The following is a 19819-nucleotide window of genomic DNA, read 5'->3' as shown; positions in this document are numbered from 1 at the left end:
CATCTTGGTTTTATATATAAGTTAAACACACATGCCCAACCATCTTATTTTTTCTTATTTAGACATTACATCTTCAACATCAACCATCTCCACCTAAACTCTTACTCTAGTAGAGAAAGAAATACACTAGATTATATATGGCTGAATCTGGTTTTACTTTGGATGAAGATTTATGTCTTTGCTGCAACTATGTACTATGCTATCCAAAAAGAGGAGAAGAACGACGCCAAGATGGTCTTGTGACTACAAGTTTTTGGAGAACCATTTATGAAAACTTTTGCTCTGAAACCGGTAACCCTTATAACCGTGATGGAATTAAGTTGTATTGTCGGTACGGAGATATAAGGGATCAAGTTAAAGAATTTATGGAATTATTTCGTATTATTGGTCAAATACGACTTAGAGGTTAAACTGATTCTGAAGTTTTAGAGTGTGCTATTCAGGAATGGAGAAGGTGGAAAAGGTCAAATTTCCAATACTTACCTCATTTCAACATCCTGAAGGACTTCTATCGCACTCGTAGACCCGATTATTAGTCCTTTTGTAATGAAATTTCTATGTGATGTCATGTTGTTTAATGGGTTGTAATTTCTATGTAATGTCATGTGGTTTAATGTGCTTTTAAGATCAACATTTAGATCACATCTAGAATTACGGTTGGGTTTGTATAGGAAAAAACCCAACCGTAACATAGCTTATCCCCAAAATATTGCAAAATATGTAGTTACGGCTAGATTATTTGGGCCACGAACCTAGGCGTAAGTGTTCTTGTGTTCCAAAATTTTATCAAGAAAAAATAGAAAACCAATTCAACAAAATACGTCATCCATATTCCTAGTAAATCATTCAAAATACATATAATATTGTCAAATCTAGACAAAATACTTCATTCAAAAATACCAAAATACATATGACCCTATTATCACTTCTAGACAAAATCTTTTATTCCTAGTGAGTCATTCAAATATTTTCACCACCCTTCACGAACGTTTATTCATCCTCATCATCGCTCATCAATGGAAATAAGACATTACTCCTTGACATTTGTAGTGCCTTCCAAAATTCAAAACTTTCCTCGAATCAATTACACAAAGACTTGGACATTTCGTTACAATCGAATAATGGAGGTAATGGGCATCCTTCACTCATTTGGAGACCGATTAAATGGTTTCCGTGCACGTAACCCATCACCACTCTTTTTTTTATCCGATTCTTCGTCAAATGGTATTCTTGTTGGTGCAAATGTGAAACTCAATGAATTTGAGATATAATGAACAACGCAATTGAATGCATTGGCGAGTAGTTGGCCGTTTATTGGCATGGACATCCAATACTCACTTGTCAAACATTTATTGCCGTGTAACCGCTTTCCCATGCCACAAACCTTTCGTTTAACACCGTATCGGACTCGTCTTTTTCAGATCTCATCATTGGTATGTAATAATCTCGGTGCCCACGTAGTTCCAATAAACATTTTTTACTTGCATAGTCAACTTGTTCACAACCCCAAGCTTTCGCGTCTTCAAAGGGTCCAAGTTGATCCACGAAAACGTGGTAACCACAATTCCCATCTCCATCTACCTCATCCGTGGCCTTAATATAGTCACGAACAAAGTCGGGGAAAAAAAGAAGGTAATTTTCATAGATGATATATAAATTCCGGGAATATCGACCCTCCTCATCTCTAGGGGGTGGTTTGTAAGTTGTGTTTGGAATACGAACCGTCCCCTTCCTTTCACTTGACGGAAATATTCCAATCATCAGACTTTTTCCTATATTTCTTGCTAATTGTTTAACACCGCCAAGTCGTTTTCTTGTGCTTCCTTGGGAGGGAACTTCGCAACCTTTTCCTTTAACTTCTCCATCTTTTGTTCCGCATGCTTTGAAACCTTTTACTTTAACTTCTTTGTCTTTTGTTCCGCATTCTTTGGAGCCTTTTCCTTTAACTTCCTTGTCTTTTGTTCCGCATTTTTTGAAACCTTTTCCTTTAACTTCCTTGTCTTTTGTTCCGCATTCTTTGGAATCTTTTCAATTAACTTCCTTGTCTTTTGTTCCGCATTCTTTGGAACCTTTTCCATTAACTTCCGCATCTTTTGTTCCGCATTCTTTGGAACCTTTTCCTTTAACAACTTCACTTTTTGCTAGATGTTTGGAACGAAAGACCGGACCTTTTCCTTTAAAATCAAACTTGCTTGTTGAATTTTCTTGAGTGGGAGGCTCAATTTCTTGTACGTTTATATGACTTGGTTCTCATTTTTCCATTTGACATCTTCTTCGTTTGTTTCTACCTTGAACATCCTCCTCCTCCATTTCATCCTCCGCTTCATAGGCTTTTCGCAACAAATCAAAATCCGAAGGATCTCTTTTCTTTGATTCTTCCAAAAATTCCCTTGACGATTTTCTTCCTACACTCCTCTTTTTTTTTTTGTAGAAGACCTCCCCTTTCTCTTCTTCTTAGGTGGTTCCTTCATATCGTACCTAGTTTGTGGGAATACGAATTTACGCAAGTTACTCAACCATATTTGTCTTTGCCCCCGTGTTAATGTACCATATTTCGCGGCTAGCGCTTTTCCAATGTCGGTATCGGCAAACGTTCCTCCAAATCTTGGTCAACTATTGTTTCATGGAATGTTAGTTGTTGCCAAAAGGGATCAACATCTTGTATAGGAATAACTCTTTCATTGTAATTGTCTATGACATGCCGACATGGGAGGCCCAAACTTGTCATATTAGGACAAACACGCTCTCCTCCGTCAAAGTTACCCAAATCAAATTGTATCACTTCTTTCATGACCATATCAATTGCACGATGCGACACTCTAAAAGAAATATTCTCAAGCCAAGGATTGTCTTTCCATTTAATGTGTTTACTAGATCGGATTTTTTCAAAATGCTCCCTAACTCTATCGAGATCACGGAGGAAATAGTTGTGCATTTCTTGGGATACCGTAACAAATCCACCATCACCACTATGAAGCTTTTTCTTCAACCGGTTGTCAAACGATTCCACCGTACTTGTAGCTTGGTTGTCGAAGTGTCTATATTGGTTCGTGAATGCGGATACAAAATTCTCTTTGTGCGGATCCAACCAATTTTCCACCAAATACGTCACCATACTTGGATAACTTCTCAAACTACCCAATAACATATGAGATCGTTCTTCATAATCTTCCACGATGAGAGAGTGTTCCATGGCATCCCAATCATCTTGGAAACTAGCCCATCTTAGTTCCGCCAACTTGTCATCCTTCTTAAATTTTTCTTTGGCTTGTTCTTGTTGATCTACCGGTAGTTTCTTTATTCTCGCCATTTCACTTTTCTTTGTTGGACGAATTATGGTCTTACATTTAGTTTCAATGTTATTCCATAAGTGGAATGTGCAAAGAAGGTGATGAGCATCCGGGAAAATCCTCGTTATTGCATTCAACAATGGTTGTTCCTTGTCGGCGACAATGACTTTTGGAGTATATCCTTCCACGTAGAATAACTTCACTTGTTCTAGTGCCCACACATAACTCTCTTCAAGATCATTTTCCAAGAAGTAAAGCGCGACACTAAATGGAGCGTTGGTGGAAGTTTGTCCGACAATGTTCAATATCGGCATCTCATACTTGTTGGTCTTATACGTGCAATCCATTAAAAGTACTTGATTGGAGCACCGCACCAATTGTATAAACTCGGGATGAGCCAATATGAGATTCTTTATTTGTTCATCCTCATCTACATTATGGAAAACCGAATAATTATACTTCTCCCCCAAATGCCTTAATTGTTGCATTTGATTTCTATTTTCCCATTGTTGATTTTTCAATTTTGTTCTGGCGTTGTAGATGGTTGCCAAAGTAGCAACATTCGATGGGTTTAGGAGCTTTATATGACCGAGTATATCAATGGTTTCATACGGTTTTCGGTCATGGAACTTACAATCATTTTTTCTTCATCATTTAGCCGCGCCGCATAAGGATGGCTTAGCAAAGTCTCCGGTATTAGGTGGTTATGACGACCGCATACAACTTTCTCCATATACCAAAAATCACTTTTCTTGTTGTGCTTGAATTGAAGCTTGAACGGGCATTTAGTCTTCTTGGTGAAAGTAGTATTCTTCCTCTTCGTCTTTCCTTTAGATTCGGTACCCTTTTTCACATGACTTGTGCTAGTCCTACTACACTCGCAAACCATTTGAAAGTGGCGGTCATTGGTTGATCCATTACAAACTATAACACACTTAATTAACTTGCCACGTTCTCTAGCCCATTTCTTTGCATCATCTTTCTCTTTCCATGTCTACATGTTCCAAAAACTCAAAGTTAGTCAAAAAAAAAAAAAAAACATAGTGAATGAGCAACATATCTTTCCATTAGTTTCAAAAAAGAAAAAAACACCTACCAAGTCATTCAAATAGTGATCGGAAGAATCTTCAGTTAGAATTTCGTTTGCATTAGGTTGAGAAGGCATTGGGCTACGTTGAAGCACGATCTATCAACCAAAATATCACAACATTATTAAAAAAAAAGGAAAACTAAAATTACGTCTAGGTTGGAAGGGACACGAACCCAACCGTATTTTAGGTTTTTAAGACACAGGAATAATTACGGTTGAAAAGTGAAAAACCTAACCTAGACATAAAGGCAAATTACGGTTGGAAAGTGAAAAATATAACCTAGACGTAAAACGTGTAATAAATACCCATGCAAAACATATTTACGATTGGCTTTGGCATGACATATTACCAACCGTAAATTAATTTTTGTCTTAATAGAAACCAGTTACGGTTTGGAGTTCTTCCAAACCTGGACGTAAACATGAATTACGGTTGGAAACGAACCCCAACCCAACCGTAATTCTCCATGAAAGTCTAAAAATCTCAACTTTTTACGTACTTAAGCTAGTTTTGAGCGAAATTGAACCTATGGGAGATAGTTTAGAGGTGTACTTGTTGATTTTCAACCATTGGTTCTTCACTTTGTTGATTTATTTCTTCAATTGGTTGAGACTCATCATCACTTTGTGTTAAACTCTCTCTACCATCTAACAAATCATCCATCTCTTGGTCTCCAACATGAGGAATAGAGCTGGCAAACAAGCCAAAACCCGCGGGTTTATCCGGCCCGGCCCGTAAATAACCCGCACCCGGCTCGGCTGGTGTCTAAACAAGCCGGGTTAGGGGTTGGAGAAATGCTAGCTTGTGGGAAAACGGGCTAACCCGTCCCGGCCCGCAAAACCGCGGATTAAACCCGTCAACCCGTCTGGTCCTAATAATTTCCACCGTATGATTACTAAATCTAATCATGGTCGTTCGTTTATGATATAAAACTCAAAAAAATCCCTAGAATATTTCATTTTCTTTCTTTCTTCTCCACTCTGCTCTTTGCGCCTTCTCAAAATAAAAAACCCTAGAAAACACTTTCTTCTATGAGTCTGTTGATCTTTGCATGTGTGAATTGAAGCTTAACAATAATGGATTTAAGCTCTAATTGATGTGGGGATTTGCTTCTTAACTTTTCTTTTCTTTCTGTTTTTGGGCTGAGTTTTAGTCGGCTAACTGATGTGGGTTCTGAGTTGGAGATTGGAAGTGAAAAGTGAGTGATTAAGGGTGTGTTTCAAAAGTAGAATATGTAGAAGAAGATTATCATACTAATAGTTAGGGTTAATTTCAGTGAAGAACTAGAATTGAGAAATCCAGAAGAAATTAGGGCTTCAATTGAATTTGGGGTTTTATGAATTTGAGAAGAGAATTGAGTTAATGAAAGAAGAAGAAGACTAGGGTTGTGAACTTGTGATTCAATTTAAGTTATTGGGTTAAGAAACTCGGATTTCTGTGTTAAATTGGAGTTTTTATTCGATTTTTTCTGTAATTTTTGTATTTGTATGATTAATTCTTAGATCTGATTATTTTTAATACTCTGATAATCAATAGTCTTCTTCTTTTCTCCTTTCTTCTTATTTTCTTTCCCTGACGGACAAAACAATAGCTGCTCAATGTTAAAAAAAAAAATTGGTTCAAGAAGAAATTGGCGGTGCTGCTTAAGAAATCAGGGATGAAGGTCGTGATACGAAGAACAAAAGAAGAAATTGGTAATAATATAAGAGATGCTGCTATCAAGGGTTTGGGATTCACAACAAGGAGAAGAATGAAATTACGTTTCGATCTTTGAATACGTTGTTGTTTGTGATGGGTATCTAGTGTTGAAGAAATTGGAGATGGGTTTCAGCAGTTATCGAAGAATCTTGAAGAAATGGATCTGTGGTGTTATTAAATTACTGTTAATGGATTAAGGTGAGCTGAGATGGTGAAATTCGAGTTTTCAGAGAAATCATGGAAGGAGGAGAAGGAGTTGGTATATGTTGAGACATGGGTTGTGTACTTGTGTTCAATTTAGTGAAGAAGAACTGAGAAGAAACAACAAGTGCAGGTGCAATAGATTGAAGAGGGTTTTGGAAGATGAGAAGGGAGTGATTGAGTATGTTATTGTTAATGGAATGAACTGTGAACTAGATGTATGTTTAGGATGTTGAATGATTGCAGGGAAGAGCTGTTAAAAAAACAGCCGGAAACTAACCAGAAACAGACTGAATTCTTCCGAATTCAGTTCAGGTGCGACTTGGAACACTAACTCGGGGATTCATCCGACTAACACCAACTGACTCTCTCCCACTTGACCCCTTGACTGACGTTGACCTGAGTTGACTCTCCAGAAACCAGCTAACCCGTGAGCCCGCAAGCTTTACCCGTTACGGGCGCGGGTTGAAGAAATGACGACCCATGAAGAATAGCGACCCGCAAGCTTGGGACCGTGTTAACCCGTACCCGTGTAACCCGTAACAAGCCAGCCCCGGCCCGCCCGTTTGCCAGCTCTAATGAGGAATGTAAAACTTGTTTTCTCTATCATACAAAGATTCACCCACCTCGAATTGGTAATTTGTTTCATCCATTTTGGTTGAGTGAATCAAAAATTTAGGGTTTTGAAAGAAATCTCCAAATTTTTTATTTTTTCTCTTCTCTCTAGTTTTTCTTCCCACAAAAACTGTCCCAGAATTCACAAATATATAACAAAATTCATCTTCTTAATTTGATTAGATAATAATTAAATTAAATTAAAATTAACTAAATAATGGTTGTTTGGTCATTACAAAATTATTTGAGATAAGGGGTTTTTGATATTACTTATGGGTGACCCGTTTTTATCTTATTAGGTGACGCCCTTCTAATGGAATGTGACGTCCCAGTAATAGGCTTTTTTTTTTGTTTTTTTTTAAGGTCCTCTCTCTCGGTCAGTCGGCCCAATAACCCGATTGTAAGCCCTCAAACCCGTTGGAGCCCCAATAATAGGATTCGTGTAAAAAGAACAAAAAGAACAATTGTTCTAGGAGATGGAAAAAGACGAGTTTTCTGAAAATCTTACTTCAGTTTCTGAATGGAAGAATCAAAGAAACAAACTCTATCACAATCTGAACAATTGAAGGTGCAAACTGAAGTTTCTTATGCGTACAAGCACTTTGATTCAGCTCCTAATCATGTGCAAAACCAATGGTAAAGCTCAAATTACTTATTAGGTTTTCCTAATTTTGTTAGAAAATAATTGTGATTCAATTCATTAGATGTATAATTTGGGTTTGTTTTCTATTACAGGTTAACACTTCAGCGTTATAATCATATTGAGTATTTAACTAAAGGTCTCGAACATCTTGGACCTGGGTTCTGTTGTTTAGATGCTAAGTAAGATATTCTTGTTCTTGTTTCAGTTATTGATTTAGGTTGACATGTAAATAATATTAAATAATAATAATAATTTTTTTTTTGTTCTAGTCGACCTTGGCTATGTTATTGGATACTTCATTCAATTGCTTTACTGGGAGAGTCTGTGGATTGTGATCTGGAGGATAATGCTATTGATTTTCTAAGTCGTTGTCAGGTTCGAAATCCATTTCTTGTTGCTTACATTAGCTTGGGTTTCGAGGAGTTTCCTGTTATTGTGTTGAAGTAATTTTGCAACCCACAAAATAAGAAAGTACGAGAATATGTTTTAGCTTAGTTTCAAACTTTCTATAGACTGCCTGATTACAAATAACATTCTTTGCTAGTTTACTGATGCAAAACAATGTTTCGGTAAGTAGTTTGATAGAACAAGGACGAAACTTGAACTTTATCTCACTGGGGCACTTTTACAAATTCTTCGGAGAAATCGTAACAAAAATGTAACGATTACAAAAGCAATTTTAGCAGTAGAGCAAATTTGCTTTTATAATTGATAAGACAACATAACCAGTAAAATCTGGCACAACCTGTAAAATGCTAAGAAATAAGCCAACAGTTCATCGTATTCGATGGACACATAATTGATAAACCATTTTTGAAGAGCACGGAGATAGCTAAGCAGAAGAAGAGTTTAAAGTAGCTCCCTCACAAAAATGAAAAACTCTAAAGCAAATATCCTAAATCTGAGACCAGATACGAATTTGTTTTCCTGTAAACCCAGTTAGAGAATTGTGATCCTATGAGAATCCTTTTTTTTTTATAGGTAATATCTAGATATACCAATTCAAAGTTCATTTGTACAATTGTATTTGTTTTTGGTGCCTTATAAATTGGATAAGGATCAAGTTTCTGGTGAGTTTGATTGATAATCAAAGAATCTTGATAAGTATAAATTATAATCTATTTTTCTTACAAATTCTCAGTGACCCCAGAGGCCCCTCTGTGGAATTGGTTTTCAAGTATTCAAAGCTATCAGATTGTTTTTTGCTGGCACTCATAAACCTAGTTGTCTAAGCTCGTAGTAGTTTCATTTGGTAACAATTGTATTTTGCAATTAGCCCCTTTTTTCTTTGAAAATACTCACGATGACAATTTCTTTGCTGTTGTTCTGATACTTGCATGTAAAACTCATAATCTGCCAACAAGTTAACTTAGAATTTTATCGAATTCATATAGGACCCTGATGGTGGCTATGGTGGTGGACCTGGGCAGGCAAGTACATTCTTCTCATTTACAAGATACTCTTTTTCTAATCCCATGCATGCTTGTTCATTATTGGTTCCACAGATCCGCTGCGTTTGTTATACACAGTTAAATCTACCTGTAACTGCACATGCTATTTTTCATTTTTGGATGGTACAAGACTTGTTAATTTTTGTATCTCCTCTCAAGGTCATGGTGCTGATTCATTTACATAGAGAATACATTCTCTTTGAAATTAATTGCATTACCATTTTCGCAGAGCAGTTGTGAATTGTTTTCGTGGTGTAGTAGTTTGGTCGGAGTTTATGTTCCGTGTAATATTTTTTGCTATCACGTATTTTTATATTTCCTTTCGACGATTAACTCATATGCATCTTATGCTCAGCTGCCCCATCTAGCAACAACTTATGCTGCGGTAAATTCACTGATTACTCTGGGTGGCGATAAGGCACTATCATCTATTAATAGGTGCATTTTCTTACTAAGTTGAGCTTTCAGATTTTTTTGCTTTGTGATACTTCTGCTATATATCCTGATATTGTTGTACCTTGAATATTTAGACATAAACTGCACAACTTCCTGCTGAGGATGAAAGTTTCATCTGGTGGATTTAGGTATGTGTCATGTTTTCCGGTAAGACTTTTCATTCTACAAAACAACTGTAATTGCAAGCACAAGACCTCTGGCATTTATCTCAAGTATTTGAGACATTATGAGCCAAATATCCTATATTAAGTTTATTTCTCCCCTCAGAATGCACGATGCCGGTGAAATTGATGTTAGGGCTTGTTATACTGCCATTTCTGTAAGTATTCTTGCTTCCAGCTACCTCTCCCTTAACCTTTTTTGTATCTTTTTTCCTTTTACTTTTACAGTATCTTGACAAGGATCCCTTCTTTTCTTTTCAATCTCTATCAGGTAGCAAGTATATTAAACATTTTGGATGAGGAGCTAACTGAAAACGTCGGAAATTACATTCTAAGGTGGTTGCCGACTACCAATACTCTGTGTTGCAATTTGTTTCGTGCACTCTGTACTTGAATTTCTCTCCTTCTTGCTTATTACTTTTTCTCTGTCCCATCTTCTCTTCAGCTGTCAGACTTATGAAGGTGGTATTGCTGGGGAGCCTGGCACTGAAGCTCATGGTGGGTACGTTTCAGAAATTCTGCTTCAAACTTCCTTTTGTATCTATAATTTGTTAAAATGTTTTTATGTCAGAAGAAGTTGCCTTTCTGTGTAAAGAACTTTGGTTTCATTCAAAACTGCACCTCATCTTTCTACTAAATTCTTAAAACGTCAGTTTCTTGTTGCAATAGGTACACCTTTTGTGGGTTGGCGACGATGATTTTGATTAATGAAGTGGATCGGTTGGACTTGCTTAGTCTAATTGTGAGTAATAAGTTTCTAAATATTTTTTTTCCCTTCTTTCTTCTTCTTATTTTTGTTTTGTTTTGTGTTTTTGTTATCTTGTGCGTTGATTAGGTAATGTAATACCATTTCAGTGTAAAATCTTGTGCGTTCTTCCATATATCCACTAGCACCTCAACTTTGAGATGGTAGTATTGGAATCTTAGAAAACCTAACTGAACTGACAACCTCCACCTAGTATTTCCTTGGACCTACGAAGGTCTTCATGCTACTGAGAAATGACATTACATGGTTCTCTAACTTCATGCAACGCATATTTTAAGCCTGCACTACTGTTTTCAATAAAAAATAATTATGGCAATATATTACTTGTTTCAAAGTTAACTCTGCAAGTCATAATCCAGGAGATCAACCAAGTCACATTGTCTTCAATGTGTAATAACTTCATGTTATGTTTGTATTTGTAACTTTTCTGCTCAAATGTAGGACTGGATGGCATTTCGTCAAGGGGTTGAAAGTGGATTTCAAGGTAGAACAAACAAATTAGTCGACGGTTGTTATTCGTTTTGGCAGGTGTGTTCTTGAATATGAACGTGTTTTTCTTTTGATTCTCTGAATTGTGATCTAATATATAAAGTAATAAATCAGGGGGGTGCAATGGCCTTACTTCAAAGATTATCTTCTCGTATTGATGCTCAAATGAGGTCTTCATTCATTGGAGAAGGAGAACAAACCACAGGGAGAACAAAAGCTTCTGTCAAATTTGAGTCTGGAGGAGGAAGCGCGTCAGCTGGAAGTCCTGCTCAAGGTAAGGGGAGTCCTCATTTTAAACATGACCTAGTAATGCGTGAGATCACATGTGACGGGATACTCTAGGATCTGTGCATTGTGTTTCTGTTTCAAATTTCTTTTGTTTTTCATTTGGATCACCATGACTATTTTATGCAGGCAATCTTTCAGATGCTGGGTTATCATTTCTGAATAGATCTGCAGAAGCAGATCCTTTCTTCGACACCATTGGTCTGCAGCGATACTTACTTTTATGTTCTCAGGTATCATGTCTGAAACTCTAGTAGGGTGCTGGTGTGTGACAATAGAGAATGATCCCAAGGGGCGCGCCTAGGCAATTAAGCGCCCAAGGCGCCAAAGTGTGACTGATTTTTGTGTTTTCTAATTTTTCCTCGGGCGCCTAGGCGAATGGCTTGGCGCCTCGTCTCGCTTAGCGCCTAATACAACATAGGTCTACGGTGCTATTTACTGCTAAGAAAAAAGTCGACCGTCTGATGGAGAAAACTGCAATTAATTTTACATATTTACTTACCTAGGAATTAGGTTGCTACAGTATTCTGTGAAGTGAATTACTTCTTAGCTATGGTCAGACAAGTTTGGGAAACATGAATCTGTTGCTGAATGGTCTTTTGAGTCTTAATGTGCATCTAATAATTTCCATCACTGGCTGTTGCAGGATCCACATGGAGGGTTCAAGGATAAACCTGGAAAGCATCGAGATTACTACCACACGTGTTATTGCCTCAGCGGCCTCTCTGTTTGTCAGCATAGCTGGTCAAAGACTGCCAAATCTCAACCCTTGCCGCCTGCTATTTCTGGTCCTTATACCAACCTATTGGAGCCCATCCAACCACTTTTCAACATTGTAATAGATAAGTATCGTCAGGCTAATGATTTTTTTTCTGTTTCTTACTAATATCTTGTAAACAGCTTGGTGAAGTGGATACAGATATGTGTATAATTGCAGTCAGGTTTATTATAGTTCTCCTTGGTTGCATTTTGTTCTGTAGGTACTTAAGGCTGTTTTAAGAGAGATTTATCATCTTCTCTCTTTTGGGGCCATTTTTAAAAAATCATTATTAGAAGATAAAAAAAATTGGAACAAAAGACTGTCTTAGAACTGTTATATTCTATGACCAGGATAAGCCGAATCTTTCCTCAAACGAAGAGTGTGTTTGTTTTTTTGCTGACTTGCCATCTGAGTCTGACTCGGCTCGAGTCAGACGTCAACCCATTTGTTTTTTTATTTTAAGTCAGATCTGACTTAGACCTAACCCTTGATAAAATGCTTCTGACTCATGGGACCAAGCCACTGATTCACATATTTTTGAATCAGATGAGTCAGATGAGTCAGATCTGTTAAGCCAGACGAGTCAGGAAAAAATAAACAAGATGGAAAATGGCTTTGGTTTAAGAGCTGCAGAAATTTTAATGAGGCTACATGATAAGACGAGATAGGGTCATCTCAAAGTAAAATAAAAAAACCCCTTATTCAATATTTTTTGGAATACTAAATTACCCCTACTTAATAATGTGTTGATGAATTAGTGTAGTAAAGTTAAGTTAATTGATTGTTAGTTGCTGATTAGATCGGTAGGATTAACTTCATAGTTAATGAGTTTGAGTTAGGCTCTTGGCCAACTAAACTAACCCCTGTTGGTTTAAATTAGTGAATCTGGTGAGAAGTTTAAAGTTGGTGAACTTTTATCTCGTAAATCAAAGAAAATGTACATGTCGGCTAATAACGATTTTGTAATGGATGAATCATTAGATTATGAGTTTTTTCTTTTTAGAATTATTCAATTTAAATTAAAAACTGGAAAACTGACAATTCTTGTGTAACATCATGATGTTGAAATCAATGTTGGCTATGTATTGTCTAGGTCCGACTTTACAAATCGGGACACAACTATTTGTATTTTTTCGGAGATACATTTCTCACCTTTTAAATCCTTGATTGCGGAAAAGCCTATTGCGACACTCTCAGCCGCTAACAAGATAAATTCTCTATCCTATATGAGTTATTGTGACACCTCCATCAATCTTGTTATTGGTAGAAGGGCTTCAGACCATATATTGATAGTTTTATCACGAATGAAGACACTCAACCTCCACAACTTGCTTGTGGTGACATACATATTTCCAGCATTATAAGACAACTCATTGGCTACCCATGGAGAACGAAGAATTTCTATGACCTGGAAGATTCATGAATGTAATTTTTCTGTTTTATATATTTTTATTCCTGTTTTAATTTTTTGGACCTTACATGTTCCACTCTTTTTCCTTCGTCAAGTTTTTACTACAATGGGTTTTACTTAGTAAGGCTTTTTAATAAGGCAACATATGCGGGTCCAATTTTTGTCCAAGTTTTTAACTTCACCGGCTTACATTTTAGGCATATCCCTGTCCAGGGAAACCTATAATGATTTAGTCCTATTCACTTAGCCAATTTTTAATATGAAAATTAGTTAACCCAAAGTTAAAGTGAAATACATGGTTCTCATGAACCAATTGAAGAATCAAACTAAAAAAAATGAACAATCAAATGCTAAAAATAGTCAGCTATATCTCTAAATTAGCTCGTATGTTATTTTTAATGTTCATGATTGTTGAAATTACGTAAAAATTATGTTATTTTTTTACTTTTTCTCAAAATCAGTTAGGTTCATAATTTTTTTAACCAATTTCTTAAATGGGTTGAAAAATTCATAAACTGTTAACTGATTGTCAAGAAAACCTGACCAGTTATGAAGTAGTTCATGTATACGACTAGCTAGAGACTTTTTCGACCCAACCGATTATGCATAGTATCATTGAATGCTAATTAATGCCACGTATAATTGGCTAGGTTGAAATATTTTTTACCTAGTTGTGTATTTTCTTGGGAGTTAACAAATACCTTCTACGACTAGGATTTTTAATATTTTGAACTAGTCGTAGAATAAACTTCTACTTGCACAGAAATGTTGTTAGGAACAACTGAAATCTAAGGTTAGGTGTAGAAATTTTCTACGTAATTGTAGACTCTCATGTTGTCTCATAATGTGATTCGCGGCTAGGTCGATAATCATAAAACCTAGCCGATTTTGGTAGCAAATTTTGTTATCTTTGACTAATTATGTGGTATTTTTTTAATAGATGGTACTTGAGCTTTTACCAGGTGATGATCAGTCAACAACTATTCAAACATTGATTGATTTCCCCTCATTATTCCAACAACTTGGTAGGTTACCATTATACGTGTAAAAATTTAGAAGTATATCATGAAGTTTTCTAACTTTATATTTTGGCTCCTTGTTGACATGGGAAAATAAATTACCAATTTACAGAAAAATCATGATTTTAACAATCATAACTAACAATTTCAACAATAATAACTAACAATCAACGATTAGAATTTTTTTTTTTTTCTAATCGTAAAAATTATCTACGGTTAGAAGTTCGTGTTCTGGTAACCGTAAACACTTTCTACGGTTAGAGGACGTCAGATTGTGAGATGAATCTCTAGCATGGGTTTTGAGTGGTGGGAATTGAAAAATACGAGTATCGATTGGCGCATTGTATTTCAGCTTAAGTACAAGTCAAAGACTGTACTATCTAATTCTTTGAACGACCATCCATGAATGCCTCACGTTAATATATACTAGTTTCCTTAAAACATAACTATAATCATTATTGCATGAATCCCGAAAGATCTATTTTCATAAATGTTTTCACTTAAAAATTACTGTTGAAATGGGAGTACTCAGTACATCACAAATATTTTTGTTAACCTATCCAATACATACCGTGAATAATCTTATGGTAAAAGAGAAGATCAAAGAATATACAAGGTGTTCAACATCTAGACTTTCACTTTTGATTATAAAGAGAAATCAATATAATGTGGAAGTACAAAATTTAAAGTGATGGGAGAGATTTATTAACGAGGAAAGCTGTAGAAAAATTCCGGAACCTAGTCTAATTTTGAAAACTTACCAAAATAGTCGTTACGCTCTCGCAAACTTCAGTCAGGTGCAGTTAAGACGGAATATACTAGCATTAAATTTCGCAGCTTCAGCAGTATCCCTGCCCTACAACTTAAACCTAACTTGTTCCAAAATTTGACTTTAGCAAGCGATTTAAGTATACATCTAAATTTGATAACATACTTGACATACCAACACCCTTGGGTTCAACCGATCAATGCTCTAACAATCGTAATATTTGTTACACTTAAATTCCAAATCAGCCAGAATTGTAAGTGGCTCATGAGTAGTCAGTTTAGACCTTTGTCCCCCCTCCCTGAAATGTCTATATCAACCACATGAGCGGTTTTATTCATTCTTAGGGATAACGGACTTGGGTTACATAGTCTATGAAGTTGAAGTTTGAACTTGATTTCAATAATGGTGTGAGCCCGACCATGACTTCAAAAAAATTAAGTCCAACTTACCATCACAATGATAGACAGAGATATCATTTAACAACTTTTGGTGATTATAATGCATTTAAACTGCTAAAATTTTGGAATTTTCAGCTGATAAAGCGTCAAATTTGACTTAGGCAAGAGATATGAGCAACCGGTTTTATGGTTGGCAATGACAGGTCATTTTTTTTTGGGCGCCAAATAAAATCTCTTTCAAAATTTTACATATTTGACATCATAAAAAATAAATATGTATATATACCTATCATATTATCATATTTACCCTCAGAATTACCAAAATTTCAAAACACTAAGAAGATTTACACTAGGATTGAATAATAAGTGGGATAAATTTAAGATTTACTTTAAGTGCCTCTTTCCCTAATGGTTGGATACATTTAAGGTAGTTAAAAACCGAGGCCACACTGTATAACATAGAGAAAAACTGGAAATCAGAGGCAAAGCTAAACTCCGATTATTTATTTATTTTTGATACGAAAGAAAAACTTAATTAAAAGTAGTGACATTGTTTTCATCTAAAAGATGTGGTGCTTTAAGAACCCACCCTATTAAAGTTTAGATTGTCGAAAATAAAAGCAGGAGGATAACTACGTTGATGACTAGGTACTATAATAGTTGTTCTTGAAGCCAAAAATATAAGCCGCCTAACTATCCTTTTTACTATATAACATAAAAAAAAAAAAAATTCTTGCTTGCGAGGTGCATAACATTAATGGTTTCCTTAATCATCGTTATTCTAGATAAACCTTTTCAGTCCAAAATGGCTAGTATCCTGTAATAGTTTTATATAGTCCTGCTACAAGCTCTCTAAATATGTAATTTATTGTGACTAGTATCCTTAGTCCAGCTGAGAGCCTCCAGAGTATCTTCTGCCTCCATCTCATCTAGATTGTGACTCCATCACTTTTACCTCCCCATACAATCCATAAGAACACCTTAAGATTATAACAATAAATCATGTATTATGTGTTTATCTTCGTTTGTCTATCAGGTGGAGGTGTCCATCCTTGGTTGGTAGCTAAAATAGGGAAAGAATGACAAGGGTTAGTAGAGAGAGGTTTTACAGCTTTCTATTGAGTTCTCATTCCAGCTCCGCTGCAGTGTCAGTAATCCTTGGGTTTGGATTCGTGCCTCTGAAAATCTTGTTGCATCTTGCTTTCCATATGTGCCATAAAACGGTTGCACATATAGAACCGCATTCACCAGCTCCCTTATCCCAAACTGCAAGTGGTGTCCCCCATTCTAGCATTCAGTGTTTCATAGAAATATTGATATGACTAAGAGAGCAAGGGTTATATATTGAGCCGAACCTTTGTGGAATGCAATTCTCTGTGAAACAATGAGTGCTAGAATCCAAACCCAACCTCTCATACGCATTATAGTTTTATCTGGTCCAAACTTTTCTGGAAAGAAATTCCAAATCCACGATCCACACTTAAGGATCTTAGAATGAACTGGATGTCCACATTTTAGAAATAATTTTCCTTTAGAGTTTCATCCCATGGAATGTTATGATAGATAAAGAGATTCTAGCTAACCTTCATAACTGAGTTATGTTGTTTGGTGTGATGTTTCTAAATCCTAGTACTCCTAGGTGTAAACATTTACTCAAATTTGTCCATACCTTGGTATAAAACCCTCTCCATCCTTCTTTCTTCCTCCACCAGAAGTCTCGTTGGATGGAAGTAAGTTAACTAATAATGGTTTTTGGGATTTTAAAACAACCTATTTTCTATAGACTTGTTCCAAGGTTGATTTCACTGCTGCAACTTCTAACATCTTGAGATAGGAGTCTACATGTCCAGTTCTGAATCTATGTATCATGGAGTCAAAGTCTTCACTTTTGAGCGATTAATGAAAAGGGGAATTCTTAAGTAGTTATCTGAGATTGAGATCTTTTTCACCTTCAGAATCTTCATAAGTAGTTTCTCAAACTCGTTGGGCATAGACTTATTGAAGCATACCGGATTTGTGGAAGTTCATTATCTGTGCGGTAGCAGCATTGGACGTGTTGATAATGCTAAGAAGGTTCCTAACTTATACTATTGTCCCTTTGGGAATATCGGACAATCGTTCACAAAGAGAAGATGAGTAATTTCCATACTATTATTTGTAACATGAAAGTGGGTCCCTTTTCTCAGGATTCTGAAAGAAATGAAAAAGATTCAAGGACCCTATTGCGTAGGACTGCAATTATACTTATGTATGGTCTGATAAATTCACACCAGATACTATAAAGGCCTAACTTGTCCATCACTTGTATTAAGTAGTCCCAATTGATCTTATCAAACACCTTACTCATATCAAGTTTAAGGATTAAAGTCCATGTTTTGACTTTTTTGTTCTTATTCATGGTATGATATAAAGCCAACAAATTGTTGTCGGTAATTTTCTTGTTTAGGCATAAAGGTGGATTGCATAGGGAAATGACTTTGGATAAAACTAATATCAGTATGTTATCAAGATTTTTGGAAATGATCATATATGTGGAGTTGCAGAGACTAATAGGTTAGACTTCTCCTGCATATGAGATTATTTATCCTAGGGATAAAGGACAGAAAAGTTGCATTCATTTCCTTTAGCAAGATTTTATTTCTAAAGAAATGTCGAACCATGGCTATGATATCAAGCCTGATTAAAGGCCATTGATAATGAAAGAATCGTGTATTGACACCATCAGGAACTGGGACTTTGTCCAAGGCCATGTTTAAACTCCTTTGGTTATTTCTGCTTCGGAAGAGATAACAATTAGCCTGTTATTTTCAAATATGTGATTGAGAATTGAGGTGAAATCCCCAACACCAGGTTCAGTGAAGATGCTTTGGAAATTAACAGCTAAGACCGATTTCGTTGAATCACCATGAGAATCAAGAATAGTGAGGATTCTATCTACTTCCCCTCCTAAGGATACTAAAACTGAAGTACTTAGTATTCCTATCCCCAAATTTGAGGCGGCTTTCCTTGGCTTTCAATTTCCACAATTTATCTTCATGGTCGTATAACTACTCTAATTCTGCTATAGTTTCTTCTAATTTTCGATCATGTTGCCTAAGATTGTTTGAGTCATGAAGGGAGTTAATAACTGAGAAGTTTTGTTTGATGTTATACTAAACGCTCCAAAAACTTCTTATTCCATTTTTTGAGATGTTTTTTAACCAATTTGAGCTTAGATATTATTATCGTGAGAATTCCAGTAGTTTTGTATGATTTCTAGATCTTATGGGATATCAAGCCATAGATTGAAAAATCTATAAGGTGTAGATAGCCCATTATCTCAATGCTTGAAAATGAGAAGGATGAGAGAGTGGTCAGAGCCAATTGTTGGGAGATGGTCTATCGTAGCTAACCTTTGATTGAATACTATTCAACTGAAGGCTTAAAAACACCTAAACATGGAAGATAAACGCAACTTCTTGATTATTTGGCAATTTGACAAAAAAATTGACGCACAAATTAGAAAAGAGATAATCCGTTGAGAATAAATTTAGGTAAATGTTTAAGAATTCAGTTTCATCTAATTGATTTTTTTAAAGAAAACTCCATAAAATCGGATTTAATTTAAAACTTACAGAGGGCATTACAGTTTGGTTTTTATTTCGCCGTGTCTTTGAAAAAACGGAAATCTTGTTGCATAGGTAAGAGATTTAGACAATAAAAGTGGTTTAGCTAGATTAATCGTCGCCGAGGTGCGAATTATCTGGTAAAGTTTTACGAGATCATTCTTAATATTTACGAGTTTTAAATTAATCTTGGTCTTTCATTCCTAATATATTAATTTTAAATTATAATCCTGACCGTTCAGATTAAATACCCTAGTTTGATTACGCGTTTTTTTTTGAAACAGTGGTCCCAGGCTACTTCCTAAATCTTCATTTAGGAAAATTTAAATCATGAAACAGTGGTCCTAAGCTACTTCCTAAATTGTTAGTTTGATTACAATATTTTTTTTTGGCCTGATAACACGAAATAATGGTCATAGACTACTTCCTAACGGTTACCTTCCTGAATTCTTCCTAAATTCTTCGTTCAGTGGGAATTTTCAGACAACTACGGGGTTCGAACAGAATACCGATCTCCCCCGTATGGGAGTGAGCATAAAAACCATCCGACAACTTGATGATTCTTAAGTCAAAAAAATTAACCAAAAAAAAAACTTGATGATTCTTAGTTTGGTTCCGATTAGGATTAGTTTAGCCCATAATTTTGCAGCACCTGCATAATGGTATCCCACCAACCATATATGACTCGTACGGTAAGGATTAGGTTTTTAG

The 19819-nt window shown here is 35.8% G+C and overlaps 1 protein-coding gene across 2 annotated transcripts; it reads left to right on the top strand.

Moving 5' to 3' along the window:
• The first annotated feature begins 7373 nt into the window (after window positions 1-7373).
• Window positions 7374-12113, top strand: LOC113282400 (protein farnesyltransferase subunit beta-like). 2 transcript variants are annotated; one of them, XM_026531390.1, is made up of 14 exons: window positions 7374-7531; window positions 7631-7717; window positions 7808-7913; window positions 8933-8968; window positions 9345-9427; window positions 9520-9573; window positions 9713-9764; window positions 9878-9942; window positions 10052-10104; window positions 10260-10348; window positions 10814-10900; window positions 10976-11135; window positions 11276-11379; window positions 11793-12113. In XM_026531390.1, exons 1-14 carry the CDS (start codon window positions 7416-7418, stop codon window positions 12030-12032), a joined length of 1332 nt encoding a protein of 443 aa, XP_026387175.1. In that variant the 5' UTR covers window positions 7374-7415; the 3' UTR covers window positions 12033-12113. The 2 variants fall into 2 exon arrangements, with proteins under 2 accessions (XP_026387175.1, XP_026387176.1); XM_026531391.1 differs by having other exon boundaries at window positions 10052-10108; window positions 10276-10348.
• Window positions 12114-19819: the final 7706 nt, after the last annotated feature.

Source organism: Papaver somniferum, chromosome 5 (assembly GCF_003573695.1).
Source record: "Papaver somniferum cultivar HN1 chromosome 5, ASM357369v1, whole genome shotgun sequence".
Taxonomy (NCBI): Eukaryota; Viridiplantae; Streptophyta; class Magnoliopsida; order Ranunculales; family Papaveraceae; genus Papaver; species Papaver somniferum.
The sequence above is the reverse complement of the archived record's forward strand: the minus strand, read 5'-3'. Positions and strand labels throughout refer to the sequence as shown.